General features: G+C 36.4%; 1 protein-coding gene across 1 annotated transcript in view; it reads left to right on the top strand.

Moving 5' to 3' along the window:
* The window catches only part of LOC148940014 (sorbitol dehydrogenase-like), a 185,923-nt gene that overhangs the window by 135,180 nt on the left and 31,846 nt on the right, over positions 1-18,897 (top strand). Inside the window, exon 7 of the mRNA XM_089106249.1 lies at positions 5,415-5,536. Within this exon, the coding sequence (XP_088962375.1) occupies positions 5,415-5,536 (122 nt within the window). The remainder of the gene's footprint in view (positions 1-5,414; positions 5,537-18,897) is intronic.

Genomic DNA, 18,897 nt, shown 5'->3' with positions numbered 1-18,897 from the left:
CCAGTATGAATGGAGGCTTTGCGCAATCCTAGACCCATTCTTTGTCACAACATGGTTTTCAGCACTTGGCTATCAACATCTTCTATCAACAGAGTCGAAATCCTGCACAACCAGTCTCAAGTCTATTATCTCCGACTCATTATATATATATATATATAGCCTACAAATATTATCACTGGACGGCAACTAGCCCCCCTTTCACGCCCACCTTTTCCCCAAACACATCCACTCAAAATTTTTAGATTGCCTTTTTATTCAACGTAGTTTTAAGTTCTGGAAATTAGGTCTTTGAGGATGACAACCCCCCAAAGCCTTCAGGGCAAGGGTTTTAAGTCATGCCCTGGAGGTATATAAGGTTTTTATAGAAGGCGTTGTCGTAGAAACTTCAAAAAAGGCTCATTCTATCGGAAATTCAAAGGGCTAGTGCTCTTTTTCATAGTCCAAAGTGATTGGAGGGCAACTAGCCCCCTCACGCCCACCTTTTCCCCAAACACATCTAATAAAAATTTTGAGATAGCCTTTTTATTCAACGTAGTTTCAATTTTTGGAAATTAGGTCTTTGAGGATGGCGACCCCCCCCCACAGCCCTCAGGGCAAGGGTTTTAAGTTATGCCCTGGGGGCATATAAGGTTTTTATAGAACGCGTTGTCGTAGAAACTTCAAAAAGGGCTCATTCGATTGGAAATTGAAATTTCTAGTGCCCTTTTTAATAGTCGAAAGTGATTTGAAGGCAACTAACCCCCCCCCCTCTCACGTCTACCTTTTCCCCAGACACATCCAATCAAAATTTTTAAATAGCCATTTTGTTTAGCGTAGTTGATTTCCAGATATAAATTATATTTCTGAGGAGGACACTCCCCCACAGCCCTCAGGGCAGGGGTTGTAAGTTAAGCCCTGGGGGGCATAAAAGGTTTTTTATAGAAAGCGTTGTCGTAGAAAATTGAACAAGGGCTCATTTGATTGGATATTGAAGTAGCTAGTGCCCTTTACAATAGTCGAAATTGATTTGAAGGCAACTAACACCCCCTCTCACGCCCACCTTTTCCTCAGACACATCCGATCAAAATTTTGAGATAGCTATTTTGTTCCACGCAGTTTAAAGTTCAGAGAATTATACCTTTGAACAGGACACTCCCCCCAGAGTCTTCAGGGCAAGGGTTATAAGTTATGCCCTGTGGGTATGTAAGGTCTTTATTGAAATCTTTGTCGTAGGAACTTGAAAAGGGCTCATTCGATTGGAAATTCAAAGGGCTAGTGCCCTTTTTAACTGTCAACAGTGATTTGAGGGCAACTAACCCCCCTCTCACGCCCACCTTTTCCCCACACATCCAATCAAAATTTTGAGATAGCCATTTTGTTTCACGCAGTTTAAAGTTCAGGAAATTATATCTTTGAGCAGGACACTCCCACCAAAGTCTTCAGGGCAAGAATTATAAGTTATGCCCTGGGGGCATGTTAGATCTTTATTGAAATCTGTGTCGTAGGAACTTGAAAAAGGGCTCATTTGATTGAAAATTCAAAGGGCTTGTGCTCTTTTTAATAGTCGAAAGTGATTGGACGGCAACTAACCCCTCTCTCACGCCCACCTTTTCCCCAAACACATCCAATCAAAATTTTGAGATAGCCTTTTTATACAACGTAGTTGAGAGTTTTCAAACTTAGGTCTTTAAGGATGACACCCCCTCCCCCCCTTCCCACAACCCTCAGGGAAAGGGTTGTAAGTTATGCCCTGGGGGCATGTAAGGTTTTTATAGAAAGCAATGTTGTAAAAAAACAAAAAGGGCTCATTCAATTGGAAATTGAAAAAGCTAGTGCCATTTTAATAGTCGAAAGTGATTGAACGGCAACTAACCCCCCTCTAACGCCCACCATTTCCCCAAACACATCCAGTCAAAATTTTGAGACATCAATTTTGTTCAACGTAGTCGAAAGTTATGGAAATTGGGTCTTTTAGGATGATAACCCCCTGATAGCCCTCAGTGCAAGGGTTGTATGTTATGCCCTGGGGGCATATAAGGTTTATATAGAAAGTTGTTGTACAAAATTCAAAAAGGGCTCATTTGTTTGGAAATTGAAATTACCCTTTTTAATAGTCGAAAGTGAGTGGAGAGTAATCGACCCCCCTCTCACGCCCACCATTTCCGCTAACACATTCAATTAAAGTTTAGAGATAGCCATTTTGTTCAACGTAGTTGAAAGTTCTGGAAATTATGTAATTAAGGATGACAAACCCCCAGAGCCCCCAGGGCAAATGTTGTAAGTTATGCCCTGGGGGCAAATAAGGTTTCTATAGATAGAGTTGTCGCAAAAACTTCAAAAGGGGCACATTGAATTAGAAATTGAGAGGGCTATTGCCCTTTTTAATAGTCGAAAGTGATTGGAGGGTAACTAACCACCCTCTCACGCGCACCATTCCCCCTAACACATCCAATCAAAATTTTCAGATAGCCATTTTGTTCAATGTAGTAGAAAGTTCTGGAAAGTAGGTCTGTAGGTCTTTGAGGATGACAACCCCAGCCCTCAGGGCAAGGGTTGTAAGTTATGTCCTGGGGGTATATAGGGTTTTTATTGAAAGTGTTGTCGTATAAACTTCAAAAGGGCTGATTTGATTGGAAATTGAATAGGCTAGTGCCTTTTTTAATAGTTTAAAGTGATGGGAGAGCGACAAACGCCCCTCTCACGCCCACCATTTTCCTAAACACATCCAATCAAAATTTTGAGACAGTCATTTCGTTTAACGTAGTTGAAAGTTCATGAAATTATGTCTCAGGGGATGACAACCACCCTCACAGCCCTTAGGGTGAGGGTTGTAATTTATGCCTTGGGAGCATATAAGGTGTTTATAGAAAGCGTTGTCATAGAAACTCAAAAATGGCTCATTCGATTGGAAATCGAGAGGCCTAGTGCCCTCTTTAATGGTCGAAAGTGATTGGAAGACTTGAAATTTTTATAGTAAAAGTCGATGTGGGTATAATGTGTTATTTTGTTGTTGTTGTTGTTGTTTTGACCAGGGCACTTCGTATCGAAGGAGCTGTCGTAGGAACTTCGAAAAGGGCTCACTCGGTTGAAAACAGAAAGGGGTGATGCCCTTTTTAATAGTTGAAAGTGATTGGAGTGCAGCTAATCCGCCTCCCACGCCCAACCTCCCATTTGCCTTTATGTTCAAAAAATAAATGTTGCCTCGAGATTAGATCAAAATGCATTGTGTTAATACTAATTCCAAATAAGGCATCTCAGCAGTATCCCAAGAACAACTGAGGGTATTATGTTCAAACTTTCGGAGCTACTTCTGCTCTTAAAATTTAACCAAATCAAAATAGCGTAGGTGTATCGAAGCTATCAAAGAAACTAAACAGATTTTTTTTGTGAATGGTATCAAGTTTTCTATTTCAGGCCAACTAGAGGAGGTATGAATCTAAATTAAACACTACTATTTGTGTCCAGATTTTTAAAAGGGTGTGTTGTTAAAAATTGCTGAAACTTTTTCTCCAGCATACAAATAGCAGGCCAAACTATAAAGTCTTAAAAAACGAAAAGATTTAAAGTATTATTTTCTTTTCCCTGAATCAGGTATCATCAGGTATTTTGCAGTAGGTTGCATCAAGACATGGCCAATTGTAGAAAGAGAAAAGTCAAGACAGATGGTCGAAATAATTGAGAGGCAAATGTTTAAATGGCTGCGACACGGGTAAATGGCGGGAGTAACTATGACTCTCTTATTGGTCACTATGTCACTATGTCACTATAGTCACTATGTCAATTTAAAACCAACAGAAATTAATTAAAAAAACTTTTTCCACAAAATAAGTTTTTCAAAGAAAAGTAAGAACTCCATTAAACCAAAAATGAGCAAAAATCAAATCAAATAATCTACCAAGCGTGAAACTACCACAAATCAGAACTTCAATTAAATTGAAGTTCAAATTAAATTGAATATTTTGCAGTAGGTTGCATCAAGACATGGCCAATTGTAGAAAGAGAACAGCCAAGACAGATAGTCGAAATAATTGAGAGGCAAACGTTTAAATGGCTGCGGCATGGGTAAATGGCGGGAGTAACTATGACTCTCTAATTGGTCACTATGTCACTATAGTCACTATGTTAATATAAAACGAACAGAAATTAATTTTCAAAAAACTGTTTCCACAAACTATGTTTTTCAAAGAAACCAAACCTCCATTAAACCAAGAATAAGCAAAAATAAAATCAAATATTCTACCAAGTGTGAAACTACTACAAATCAGCATCGATAAATAAATGAAACCCAAAACGAACAGAAATTACAATAAATAATCGAGTCAAAGTCCAAACGAGCAGAAATTAACATGAGTAGGGCTCAAAACCCCTATGCCTTCTCAAGGTCAGGACATAATTTGCACTTTACTGAAAAAAACACAAATGAATGTGCATTGTCAGTTTAATATGCATATTCTGATATTTAGTAATCAAAATGTAAATATTATTTGATTTATTAAAGTTATAAAAGTAAAAACATTTATATTTTTCAGTAAATGCGAATTCTTAAAACGAATAAAGCTTTAATTAAATATGCGAATCAAGATTGAAACGAACAAAAATCACTGCAAACAAGAGTATGGGTACTGACTTTTTCCCTAACTGTAAAAACCTAAAGCCTACTGCGTCATTGGTGCTTCACTGAAAGCGAATTATATTACAAATATTCTCTTTTCCAGATATCCAGTAAAATAAAAATTGCACTATTCAAATTTTACTTATTCAATTTCATTTATTTAAGTAGAACTTAACCTTTAGCCTCCTTATAGTATATTAAACACTAAATGCATTCAATACTTTGAGGCAATTAAATGTTTCTCCTTGTACTATAAAATATTACATTCAGATGCCTACTCGTATAGAAATTTTAGCTCCACTACGGCACTGCTGATGTGAGCGGTTCTAACAGATAACAAGCTGAACATGATCGATGAAATCAGGTTCCATCTGGGTTTTTAGCCAGTTGATAAAATGGATTCCTGAATTCGTCGAAAGTAGAGACAAAACAAACCATTGTTCTGAGTTTAGGAAGAATGAAAGCTTCTAGTAAATCGTCGCTTTCATGGCCTACTAACGTTTGAACAAAATTGTTAAACAACAGTTCTTCATGCCTGCTATACAAAGAGCCTTCAGCCTTTTATCCCCCTCCCCCGACAGTAGGTATCTCAGCATGTTTCAGTTTATCGAAATCTTGTCTAAGCATGTTTCAGTTTATCTATCGAAATCGAAATCTTGTCTAAGCTCGCTCGATTTCTTGTAATTTAAAATTTTCTTTTTAAAGTAAACAGATGGAAAACGTAAAGAATTTAGAATTTGAGAAAGCAGCACCATGTACATGCAGTTTCCTTTATTAGTAGACAATGCAATCCCAACTGATTTACGTCATTCTTTTTTTCCAGTGCTTAAAGAGACGAGGTATTCTAGTAACTGTTGGAAGGGGAACACCAGAAGTGTCGTTGAATGTATCCCAAATTCTACAAAAGGAATTAGAGATCCGTGGGATATTTAGATATGCCAACTGGTAGGTAATCGTAAATCCACTTAGGATTTCGGATTTAGATGAGTTCATATTTGAACATTGTTGGATGAGTTTAGATGATTGATTGTTTAGATGAATTTAGATGAGTTTATATTTAAACATGTTGTATTTTATGACTTAGGTGAATCCAGGTAGTTTATACACTGTTAACACACTTCTATCCACACTTCAGCTTTTTTTCATGCATACATAGAAGTACGTTCGTAGAAAGGAGGTCCTTCCGACCCCCTTCATTTAGAAAATTTGATACATATTCTGTTGTTCTTAAAGTTTTATAACTTCGCCTATTTGTGCGTTCATTCAATAATGTGCCCCCTATCCCAAAATAAATCCCTTGTATACACGCCTGCACATATATCAGAGGAGCGGTTTTCTTTTTTTATACGTTTTAGATCTTATTAATCATTACATCTATCAAAATGACAACTTTCTGATTGACTATTCACAACTTGTCATTTATGGACAGCATTTATGCCAGTATGGCGAGTTTAGTTAGTTATAATTCATAAATGCCGGTGACACTTATCGGCCAACAGGTAATCCGAAATTATAATGTAATGCCGGAAGGCGTCATAACATCTAACCGCCAGGAGCACTAACGTCAGGACATCGACAAAATCGGTAATAACATCGACAGAAAATCCGTCAGAACCACTAACCGTCACAACATCGACAGTCATAAAATTGACACGTCAGTTCATCGACAGCCCCAATAGCTACCCGTCAGAACGTCGACAGTCAACATCGACACGTCATAATATCTAAAATTTTAAAACTTTAGTTTTTTGGGGTTTAGGGAGGAAAAGGTACCTAGATTACGTTACGTATTTACTACATGCTATTCTTTACCCCCACTCCCCTGATGTGCAAATATATAGCCGGAATTTGTTTCTAAACTATCATATACTTATTACTATTATATAAACTTATAATTTTTTTCACAACGAAAATCCCTCATCCTGCTAATATATATGTTTTTTGTGGTGGAAGGGGCAAAAAAGGTACCTAGGTTAGGTTACGTAGTTAATATATGCTATGCTTTACCAACAAACCCCCCCCCCCCCCTAGTGTGCAAATATATAGCCCAAATTTGTTTCTAAAATATTGTATTTTCATCGTATTTTGTCTTAATTCATTAGCATTAACCAAACGTCACTTCTCGTGTGTGTTCCAGCTAACCGATAAGTACCAAAATCGTTTTTAACACTTCGTTTTAATTTCTACTTATATAAGTGGTTTTCTGATAAAATTGATCATTAATGCTGGCTTTTCAGACTATGTATCAGAAAATAGATATTGTCACAAATTCCAATTTATCGTTGAAGTTGACGGTGACCTTCAGGAGAAAGCAGCACATTATAAAATTGTCTCAAGAGGTAATATTAGCTGACGGAAAATATGCTAAGGCGATTGTATGCATTTAGAAAATTCTGTGGATATTAATTTCTCAAAAATGAAATGTATTTCGTTTTGTAAATGAATTACCACTGAGAAATTCGATTAGCCAAAGACCCTCGCCATAGCGTATACTGTTTCACGAAGACCATTTTTTTACCCCCTTTTCTCAAATAAATTACGAGTACCCTTACCATCCCCCCCCATTTAAAAGGAAGGAAGAGCCACCCTAGAAACTAACTTGATTCCTTATCCGTGGGACAAAACAGCGTATTTACGAAACTACGCATAAAATCGCCCCCTATTAACAAAATCTATGACTAGGTACAATCGAGTACAATCTCCGTAGCGAGCTATTGCCGTTTATGTTTTGGCTTCAGAGTTGCCACCAAACCAAATAATTTCGTAATGTCCAAGCCCTTAAAATCGTAATTTTTTCGTAACTTTTTATAGGAAAGTATCTTTTCAAGGCAGGCGCCTTTATTTCACTATCAAGAGTGGCACTTAAAGGGGGGGGGGGGTTGTTGTCTGTATAATTTGAAAAATATGTTTTTGTAATCTCATTAAAAAGCCTCCAACCAAATTCTAAAAGGTACCTTTTAGTATCTTAATTAAAAAAATTGAAAACCACCCTCCACCTTTCTAGATATTAATGAATTGGAACTTTTTTTTTGCTTTTGCAGATAAACAACTATGCAACAGAGAAAGAGTAAAATTGGTTCTCGTGTAATTTTGCCTTTTTTCCCGAGCAATTTTGAATGACACTTTGTTTTTACGCAAGAAAAATGAAAACAGACTATTAAATTGATATTCTTTCACCTTAAAAAAAAAAAAATCCTCGAGAATGTGGAGGAATGAAGCAAATCACGTGTATATTATGCATAGTGTGCATTTGGTCAAGTTCTGACAAGGTTTGCCTTACCTTGTTTTAAATTTGCCGTTGATTTGGATGCAATTTAGAATGCTTGGAAGAAAAAGACAAGCAGATTATATTTTTATTTAGTAAAATATAGCTAAACAACTCAAAGAGATAAGCGTTTAGGAATTAACTTAAAACTTACCTTTTGTCTAGATCTAAGACACAACATATAAGATACTTATGCAGCGAAGCAAACATAATCAATTTGGGAGCATGGTCAACTTGTTTAACGTCTCAAGATTGATATGAGGAATCTCAGAGGGGGGTTATAATGTAAAAAAGTGATCATGATACTTGGAAGAGGCCTAGCATAAATTCGAAAATTCCGGCTCAACTAACCCACCCCCTCCTCAATGCTTGGGTATAGCCTTGGTTATAACCGATAATTAGCTCATTTTAACAGTTCCAAATATTTTTTCAATATCAGCTGTTCATAATCCCATATCAAAAGAGCAAGTTTTGTTTATAACCTGATATTATGTCCAACCAATCGGAAGGGGGGTGGGGTTGTTACCCAAAGAATAATACATATATCATCTTGTAATCCCATAAATAAATTATAAGGAATATACCTTCTATTATTATTTACCTATTTTTTATTATAAATTTTTCTTCCTGACTTCAGCTTCCTCCTTCTCCATATAATTTCAGCATGAATGTTGAACACAGAATAAATATATAAGAATATTCGTATATATATTTATACTGTGTTACAGTGCTCGTATATAAATTTAAACTGGGCTGTTGACTAAAACAAATATTCAACTAATGGAAGTTGGTCACTATTGACAAGATAGTGTAAACTCTTGCTTTCTCAGTATTTTCGCATCATTGCAAATGATAATCTTATGAAAGAGAATGTTATCCTAACTTACTATGCGAGTAAGCGAAATGGGTATTTTCATGGTTGCAGCGGTAGCTGCAACCTAGTAAAGAGCGAACCACAGCCCATAGTAATCAAAAGTTGAAAAACGTGTTTTCAAAAAAACTGTCTAGTGAGAAAAAATGCCATCTGACACTGAATCAGGAATAGTGACTATTGTTTCGGTTAATCTTAGAAGTAAAAGTTCATTGCGAAAATAAAATTATGGTGATTTCGAAAAAGAGCCTGAAACCCCTTGAAAATGGCGTCAAATCGAAATAAAACTGCACCATTGGAATCAGCATGGTCCAAAACCTTGTTTAGAATAATTACAGTACCCCATCTTGAACACCAAGAAAAATGACTTTTTTGCATGGGTAGCACTGATCTGTCTCCATTTTTTTCTTTTTTTCTAGCAGGGCTAGGGGGTGGCCAGACAATCATAAGAGGTTTGTAATAGCTCATTTGAAATTTGTAAGTGCCCCTTTTAAGTGACCAAAAAGATTGGATGGCAAATAGCCCACCTCCCTAAACTAGTCCTATAAAATTTTGAGATTGCAATTTTGTTAAAAATAGTTTAAACATCAGATAATAAAAACTCCGGGGTTGACACAAACCCATTTTTTCACTTTGATATTATTACTTTGATTTCAGTTTTGATACGTCGATGAATATTAGATTTTTTTTTAAGTTTGATTTTGAAATAAGGAATTTTTAAAAAACTTGAAATTTTTTGCAATCAAAAACGAACAAAAATTAATTTAAAAAAAAACTCCTAAAAATAAGTTTTTCAAAGAAAAGTAAAGGCCATTTTAAACTTAATCTCAGCAGATACAAATACCTTTTAAAAATTCAAACTCAAAACGACCAGAAATTACTATTAAAGAATAAATGAAACCCAAAACGAACAAGAATTAAATAAGCAATCATAGCAAAAACACACAACAAGTAATAATATAAATGAATAAATAGATCTTAAAGCGAGTAATGCTTAGATTGAACATGAATATCAAGCTTAAAATGAAAAAAAAATACCTTCCTATTGAAGTATAAATGTAACTTAAAACGAACAGAAATTAAATAAACAATCAATGCAAACAAACATAAAATAGATGTTAATGTAAATTAATAAATAAATCTTAAAACGAGTGAAACTTAAATTGAATACGCGAATCGCAAATCAAATCATAAATCTTGAAACGAACTAAAATCACCACAAACAAGAGTTTGGGTATGACCTCCTTCTCTCACTGTAAAAGTCTAAAACCTACTGCGTCATTGGCGCTTTACTGAAAACTATATGCGTCTTGAACAGTCTTGGAAAGTCTTCAAACTGAATATTTGATGAATAATTATATTAATTGTTGAAAGATCCATCAGTTTATGAATTTATTTCATTGTAATTGTATTTTTATTTCCGATACTGTAAGAAGTGGAAAAAAATATTTGTAATATAATTCATTTCAATTAAGTGCCAATGACGCAGTAGGCTTTTGGTTTTTATTTACAGTTAAGGAAGGGGCAGTATCCAAACTCTTATTTGTAGTGAAATTTAATTCGTCTTGTACAGCTTTAGAAAGAACTAATAAATTAAACTAATTATTTGATTTATAATGGTATTAATTGCTGAAAGCTAATCAGTTCAAAATATTACTATAATTTTAATGTTTATTTTCAATATTAAGTACAAATGAAAATATGTGTAATAAAATTGGTTTTCAGTAAAGTGCCAATGACGCAGTAGGTTTTAGACTTTTACAGTGAGAGAAGGTCATACCCAAACTCTTGTTTGTGGTGATTTTTGTTCGTTTCAAGCTTGATTTGAGTATTCAATTTAAGTTTAACTCGTTTTAAGATTTATTTATTAATTTACATTCATATCTATTGTATGTTTGTTTGCATTGATTGTTTATTTAATTTCTGTCCGTTTTAAGTTTCATTTATACTTCAATAAGAAGATATTTTTTTTCATTTTCAGCTTGATATTCATATTCAATCTAGGCATTACTCGCTTTAAGATCTATTTATTCATTTATATTATTACTTGTTGTATGTTTTTGCTATGATTGCTTATTTAATTTCTCTTCGTTTTGGGTTTCATTTATTCTTTAATTGTTATTTCTGGTCGTTTTCAGTTTGAAATTAAAAATGTATTTGTATCTTTAGATATTAAGTTTAAAAAGTCCTTTAAATTTCTTTGAAAAACATATTTTTCGGAAAGTTTTTTTTATTAATACATATAGTATGTTATTGAGAAAGGTATGTATGTTTGACTTCTGCTTTCCCAAAATACGAAGGGCATTCAGGTGAGCCTTTCGGGGAATGTTGAGGGGAGTGCTGAACTAAATAAAAAAGAAGTTATGTGTATATAAGTTGAGTCAAAAGGGCTTAACTCGGGATTGACTGAGTATATTAATTTGGAACTTTCAGGAAATCATGAGGGAGATGATCAATTGACCAAAAAGTCAATATTTGCGAGCTACTACAACTACAACTACCACTGCTTCTACTGCTACCACAACTACTATTACTACTACCACTACTATCACTAAAACTACTACTTCTGTAGCGAGTACTAATAAGATTGAAGATATTGAAATAAACATCTGTGGAAACGTTGAGGCGAAAGTTGAATTAAATCAAAACACAATATGGCATATAGATTGCTGATACGGGCGTATCAGCAATATTTTTGCTGATACTGAGGAAACTTCTGGGGCATCATGAGTGGGATGTTCAGCTGACCAAAAGGCAAAATGTACCTCCTACTACTGCTATTAACACTGCTGCTACTGTTACTACTACTAATTATAATACACTATCATTGTGATTACTGTTCCTACAAATACCACCTCTACTATGATACTAGTACAATTAAGGCTACGTGTATAAGGCGAAAGTTTGACAGAATATTGAGGGGGAATTTGAACTAAATCAAAACACACTATGTGCACGCAGATCGTAAAAACGGCGTATATCAAGAATGGATTTAGGTATTAAGTTGGAACTTTCAGAGAATACTTAAAGGGAAAGATCAATTGCCAGATAGGCAATATATGCATGTCACTGCTAATGCTATTATCACTGCTACTTTTACTAATACTACTGCTGCTAGTAAACTACTCCCACAACTGCTTCAATTGTGACAACTTGTAAGGCTTAGACTATTAAGTTGAAAAGGGCACGTCAGCAATGTTTTTGGAACAGCTTACCATGTCAAGGTTAAACTTCCGGGGCATCATGAAAGAGATGTTCAACTGACCAAAAGGCAGGATGTACATGCTACTACTGTTACTAGTACTACTTATACAACACTAACACTGCAATTACTTCTACTACTACTATCCAAACTACTGTGATACTAGTACTGTTAAGGCTAAGTCTATGAAAACAATATAACCAGTGTCTCGATGCGGAATTGTGACATCACTGATAACACAATACTTTGATTTCAATAGCATCCTGTTACATAAATTCAAGGTAATTCAATTGAGGTCAATGATCATGTCCTGGTCATATTCACTGAGCATGTTGCGCCACTCCCGAAAGTAGGTCACTTGTTAGTTTAGTATGTAAGTAAGTATCTCTACTGGGGGCATATAAGGTTCTTATAGAAGGCTATGTTGTAGAAACTTCAAAAAGGGCTAATTCAATTGGAAATTGAAAGGGCTAGTGCCATTTTTAATATTCAAAAGTCATTAAGGGCAGCTAATCCCCCTCTCGAGCCCACGATTTCCCCAAACACATCTAATCAAAATTTTGAGATATCCATTTTGTTCAACGCAGTTGAAAGTTCTGCAAATTAGGTCTTTTAGGATGATAACCCCCTTAGAGCCCTCAGTGCAAGGTTGTAAGTTATGCCCAGGGGGCATATAAGGTTTGTATAGAAAGTTGTTGTAGAAGTTTCAAAAAGGCCTCATTTGATTGCAAATTGAACCACCATTTCCCCAAACACATTCAATCAAAGTTTATAGATAGCCATTTTGTTAAACGTAGTTGAAAGTTCTGGAAATTATGTATTAAAGGTTGACAAATCCCCCAGAGACCCCAGGGCAAAGGTTACAAGTTATGCCCTAGGGGCATATAAGGATTTTATAGATAGTGTTGTCGTAAATACTTCAAAAGGGGCTGATTCAGTTGGTAATTTCAGAGGGATAGTGCCCTTTTTAATAGTCAAAAGTGATTGGAGGGTAACTAACCCCCCTCTCGCGCCCACCATTCCCCCAAACACATCTAATCAAAATTTTCAGATACCCATTTTGTTCAACATAGTAGAAAGTTCTGGAAATTAGGTCTTTGAGGATGACAAAAGTAGAGTAGTACCTTATACTTCTATAGATGCCCTAGGAATTCCCATACTATTTGCTTGATGCTCTAAACCTTTACAAAGAGAGTGAGCATCCTCTCACATGGTATACACTACAGTTTGACGTGCACATTGCAATACGTTTTGAGAGTATAATTTTTATTTTTAATCGAAAACTAGAAATTGTCAAATTGCGTATTTAGGAATGATTTTATAGGAAAAGCTGTCTATCACCCATGCATTATCCACAATTCCATTTCTTTGCAGTTTGTGCTATCAAGACTGGTTTCTGATTTTTTTTGGACAATTGCCTTTAATCAAGAATAGTTCGTTATTAATGTATCGGTAGATAGCATTTGCGAATTGGATCCTAGGAAGGTGGAGAAAAAAAAGGGTCTAGCATTTGCGAACTGGACTATACGAACGATATTAATTGAATAATAGGGAAAAAACAGAGCTAGATAACATTTGCGAATTGGATCGTATTCCTACGACAAATCCTTCGATATTAAGTGCCCTGGTCTAAAAAAACAAAAAAAAATAATACATTGTACCCACATCGAACTTTACTATAAAATATCAAGCCTTCCAATCACTTTCGACTATTAAACAGGGCACTAGGCCTATCTATTTCCAATCGAATGAGCCCTTTTTGAGTTTCTACGACAACGCTTTCTATAAACACCTTATATGCCCCCAGGGCATAAATTACAAGTATAGAATTTGCGAATTGGTGATTATCAGTTAAGCTTACCCCTCGGGGTTGTTAACTCATAGCTTATTTATTATAAATTTGGAACAATATCATTCAATAGAAATGTTTAACGATGATATACTGGTATTAGTACTTGATCTAGATTTACTGCTTCGATGTGGTTTTTATAATACAAAGGTGGCGTTTGGACAGTGTTGTCAATTGAAAAAAGAGTTAACCGTCATAGTATACTAAAAAGTAGATACTAAGAAAGATGTAGAAGGCAAAAAAAAAATTTTAATAATGGATAGCTTTACTTCTTCGATGTGTTCTGCATAATACATAAGTGGTGGGGTGATGGCAGCGGGGTGTCTTAGAGTACTTATAGTGCTGTACTGTGGGCCGAATTGCTTGCGAAAAAACCCGAATGAATGAGTTGAAATAGAATTTTTAACTAGAAATGGCTGAAAATTGTTTTTTTTAGGGGGGATGGGTCGATGCCAGAGGGTTGTCTTAGCGTAGTCATAGTGTAATAGTGGGGGGCAAATTGCTAACGAAAAACCCAAATGAATGAGTTGATATAACATTTTTAACTAGAAATCTCTGAAAAAATATTTTTGGGGGGAGATAGTGCGATGGCAGCCGGCTGTCATAGAGTAGTTATAGTGTGATAGTTTGGGGGCGTATTGCTTACAAAAAAACGCGAGTGGATGACTTGAAAATAAAAGTTTTAGCGAGAAATGACTGAAAAGTGTTTTGGGGGAGATGGGTTGATGGTAGAAGGATGTCTTAGCATAGTCATAGCGTGATAGTGGGGGGCGAATTGTTAGCGAAAAACCCAAGTGAATGAGTTGAAATAAAATTTTTAACTAACAATTCCTGAAAAGTGTTTTGGGCGAGATGGTTCGATGACAGAGGGGTGTGTTAGCGTAGTTATAGTGTGATAGTGGGGGTGGGGATGAATTGCTAGCGAAAAACCCAAATGAATGAGTTGAAATAACATTTTTAACTAGAAATCACTGAAAAAGTATTTTTGGGGGGAGATAGTGCGAGGGCAGACGGCTGTCATAGAGTAGTTATAGTGTGATAGTTTGGGGGCGTAATACTAACAAAAAAACCCGAGTGGATGACTTGAAAGTATAATTTTTAGCGAGAAATGGCTGAAAAGTGTTTTGGGGGAGATGGGTTGATGGCAGAAGGATGTGTTAGCGTAGTTATAGTGTGATAGTGGGGGGCGAATGGCTAGCGAAAAATCCAAAAGAATGAGTTGAAATAACATTTTTAACTAGAGATCTGTGAAAAAATACTTTTGGGGGTATATTGTGCGATGGCAGCCGGCTGTCATAGAGTAGTTATAGTGTGATAGTTTGGGCGCGTACTACTTACAAAAAAACCCGAGTGGATGACTTGAAAATAAAATTTTCAACGAGAAATGGCTGAAAAGTGTTTTGGGGGAGATGGGTTGATGGCAGAAGGATGTGTTAGCGTAGTTATAGTGTGATAGTGGGGGGCGAATTGCTAGCGAAAAATCCAAATGAATGAGTTGAATTTAACGAGAAATGGCTGAAAAGTGTTTGTGGGGAGATGGGTCACTGTAAGAAGGGGGTCTGAGCGTAGTTAGAGTGCGAAAGTGGGGGGTGAAATGCTAGCGAAAAACCCAAATGAATGAGTTGAAAAGACATTTTTAACTGGAAATCACTGAAAAAATATTTTTGGGGGGAGATAGTGCGATGGCAGCCGGCTGTCACAGAGTAGTTATAGTGTAATAGTTTGGGGGCGTATTGCTTACAGAAAACCCGAGTGGATGACTTGAAAATAAAATTTTTAACGAGAAATGGCTGAAAAGTGTTTTGGAGGATAATGGTTGATGGCAGAAGGATGTCTTAGAGTTGTTATAGTTTGATAGTGGGGGGCGATTTGCTAGCGAAAAACCCATATGAATGAGTTGAAATAAAATTTTTAACTAGAAATGGCTGAAATGTGTTTTGGGGGAGATGGGTAGATGTCAGAGGTGTGTCTTAGCGTAGTTAGAGTGGGAGAGTGGGGGGTGAATCGCTAGCGAAATCCACAAATTAATGAGTTGAAAAAAAATTTTTAACTAGAAATATCTGAAAAAATATTTTTTGGGGGAGATAGTGCGATGGCAGCCGGCTGTCATAGAGTAGTTATAGTGTAAGAGTTTGGGGGCGTAGTGCTTACAAAAAAACCGAGTGGATGACTTGAAAATAAAAGTTTTAACGATAAATGGCTGAAAAGTGTTTTGGGGGAGATGGGTCGATGCCAGAGGGGTGTCTTAGCGTAGTTATAGTGTGATAGTGGGGGCGAATTGCTAGCGAAAAACCCAAATGAATGAGTTGAAATAAAATTTTTAACTAGAAATGGCTGAAAAGTGTTTTGGGGGAGATGGGTCGATCATAGAAGGGTGTCTTAGCGTAGTTATAGTGTGATAGTGGGGGGGCGAATTGATAGCGAAAACCCCAAATGAATGAGTTGAAATAACATTTTTAACTAGAAATCTCTGAAAAAAATATTTTTGGGGGGAGATAGTGCGATGGCAGCCGGCTGTCATAGAGTAGTTATAGTTTGATATTTTGGGGGCGTATTGCTTTAAAAAAAAAAACCCGAGTGGATGACTTGAAAATAAAATTTTTAACGAGAAATGGCTGAAAAGGGTTTTGGGGGAGACGGGTTGATGGCAGAAGGATGTCTTAGCGTAGTTATCGTGTGATAGTGGGGGGCGAATTTCTAGCAAAAAACCCAAATGAATGAGTTGAAATAAAAATTTTCACTAGAAATGCCTGAAAAGTGTTTTTGGGGAGATGGGTCAATGACAGAGGGGTGTCTTAGCGTAGTTATAGTGTGAAAGTGGGGGGAGAATTGCTAGCGAAAAACCCAAATGAATGAGTTGAAATAAAATTTTTAACTAGAAATGGCTGAAAAGTGTTTTGGGGGAGATGGGTTGATGAAAGAGGGGTGTCTTAGCGCTGTTATAGTGTGATAGTGGGGGTGAATTGCTAGCGAAAAACCCAAATGAATGAGTTTAAATAGCATTTTTAATTAGAAATCTCTGAAAAAATATTTTTGGGGGGAGATAGTGCGATGGCAGCCGGCTGTCATAGAGTAGTTATAGTGTGATAGTTTGGGGGCATATTGCTTACAAAAAACCCGAGTGGATGACTTGAACATAAAATTTTTAACGAAAATGGCTGAAAAGAGTTTTGGGGGAGATGGGTTGACGGCAAAAGGATGTCTTAGCGTAGTTATAGTGTGATAGTAGGGGGCGAATTGCTTGCGAAAAAACCCGAATGAATGAGTTGAAATAAAAGTTTTAACTAAAAATGGCTGAAAAGTATTTTGGGGGAGATGGGTCTATGACAGAGGGGTGTCTTAGAGTTGCTATAATGTGATAGTGGGGGCGAATTGCAAGTGAAAAACCCAAAAGAATGAGTTGAAATAACATTTTTAGTTATTGAAACCCAAAAAAAATATTTTTGGGGGGAGATAGTGCGATGGCAGCCGGCTGTCATAGAGTAGTTATAGTGTGATAGTTTGGGGGCGTATTGCTTACAAAAAACCCGAGTGGATGACTTCAAAATAAAATTTTTAATGAGAAATGGCTGAAAAGTGTTTTGTGGGGAGATGGCTTGATGGCAGAAGGATGTCCAATAGACTAGGTAGTGTCGAGCTTACAAAAAAACCCGAGTGGATGACTTGAAAATAAATTTTTTCACGAAAAATGGCTGAAAAGTGTTTTAGGGGGGATGGGTCGATGGCAGGCGGGTGTCTTAGCGTATTTATAGTGTAATCGTGGGGGCCGAATTGCTTGCGAAAATACCCGAATGAATGAGTTTAAATAAAAATTTTAACTATAAATGGCTGAAAAGTATTTTGGGGGAGATGAGGCTATGACAGAGGGGTGTCTTAGCGTTGTTATTGTGGGAACGTGGGAGGTGAATTTTTAGTGAAAAACACGAAATAATGACCTTAAAAAGAAATTTTAACAATAGATCTGTGAAACTATATTTTTGGGGGAAATAGTGCGATGGCAGCCGGCTTTCATAGAGCAGTTATAGTTTAAGAGTGTGGGGGCATATTGCTTAAAAAAAACCCGAGTGGATGACTTGAAAAAAAAAATTTTTAACGAGAAATGGCTGAAAAGTGTTTTGGGGGAGATTGGTTGATGGCAGAAGGATGTCTTAGCGTAGTTATAGATTGAGCGTGGGGGGCGAATTGTTAGCGAAAAATCCAAATGAATGAGAGGAAAGACCATTATTAAATAGAGAGCTGTGAAGAAATACTTTTGGGGGGAGATAGTATGATGGCTGCCGGCTGTCATAGATTAGTTATATTGTGAGAGTTTGGGGGTGTATTGCTTACAAAAAATCCCGAGTGGATGACTTGAAAATAAAATATTTTAACGAGAAATGGCTGAAAAGTGTTTTGGGGGAGATGGGTTGATGACAGAAGGATGTCTTAGCGTAGTTATAGTGGGAAAGTGGGGGGGGGCGAATTGCTAGCGAAAAACCCAAATGAAGGAGATGATATAAAAATTTTAAATATAAATGGCTGAAAAGTGTTTTGGGGGAGATGGGTCGATGAAAGAGGGGTGTCTTAGCGTAGTTATAGTGTGATAGTGGGGGGCGAATGGCTAGCAAAAAATCCAAATGAATGAATTGAAATAACATTTTTAACTAGAAATCTCTGAAAAAATATTTTTCTGGGTAGATAGTGCGATGGCAGCCGGCTGTCATAGAGTAGTTATAGTGAGATAGTTTGGGGCATATTGCTTGCAAAAAAACCCGAGTGGATGACTTGAAAATAAAATTTTTAACGAAAAATGGCTGAAAAGTGTTTTGGGGGGATGGGTTGACGGCAGAAGGATGTCTTAGCGTAGTTATAGTGTGATAGTGGGGGGCAAATTGCTTGCGAAAAAACCCGAATGAATGAGTTGAAATAAAATTTTTAACTAGAAATGGCTGAAAAGTATTTGGGGGAGATGGGGCGATGACAGAGGGGTGTCTTAGCGTGGTTATAGTGTGATAGTGGGGGGCGAATTGCTAGCAAAAACCCAAATGAATGAGTTGAAATAACATTTTTAGCTAGAAATCTCTGAAAAAATATTTTTTGGGGGAGATAGTACGATGGCAGCCGGCTGTCATAGAGAAGT

This window comes from Artemia sp. Qi Xiang Cuo, chromosome 20 (assembly GCF_049724085.1).
Source record: "Artemia sp. Qi Xiang Cuo chromosome 20, ASM4972408v1, whole genome shotgun sequence".
In the NCBI taxonomy this organism is placed as follows: domain Eukaryota; kingdom Metazoa; phylum Arthropoda; class Branchiopoda; order Anostraca; family Artemiidae; genus Artemia; species Artemia sp. Qi Xiang Cuo.
The sequence above is the reverse complement of the archived record's forward strand: the minus strand, read 5'-3'. Positions and strand labels throughout refer to the sequence as shown.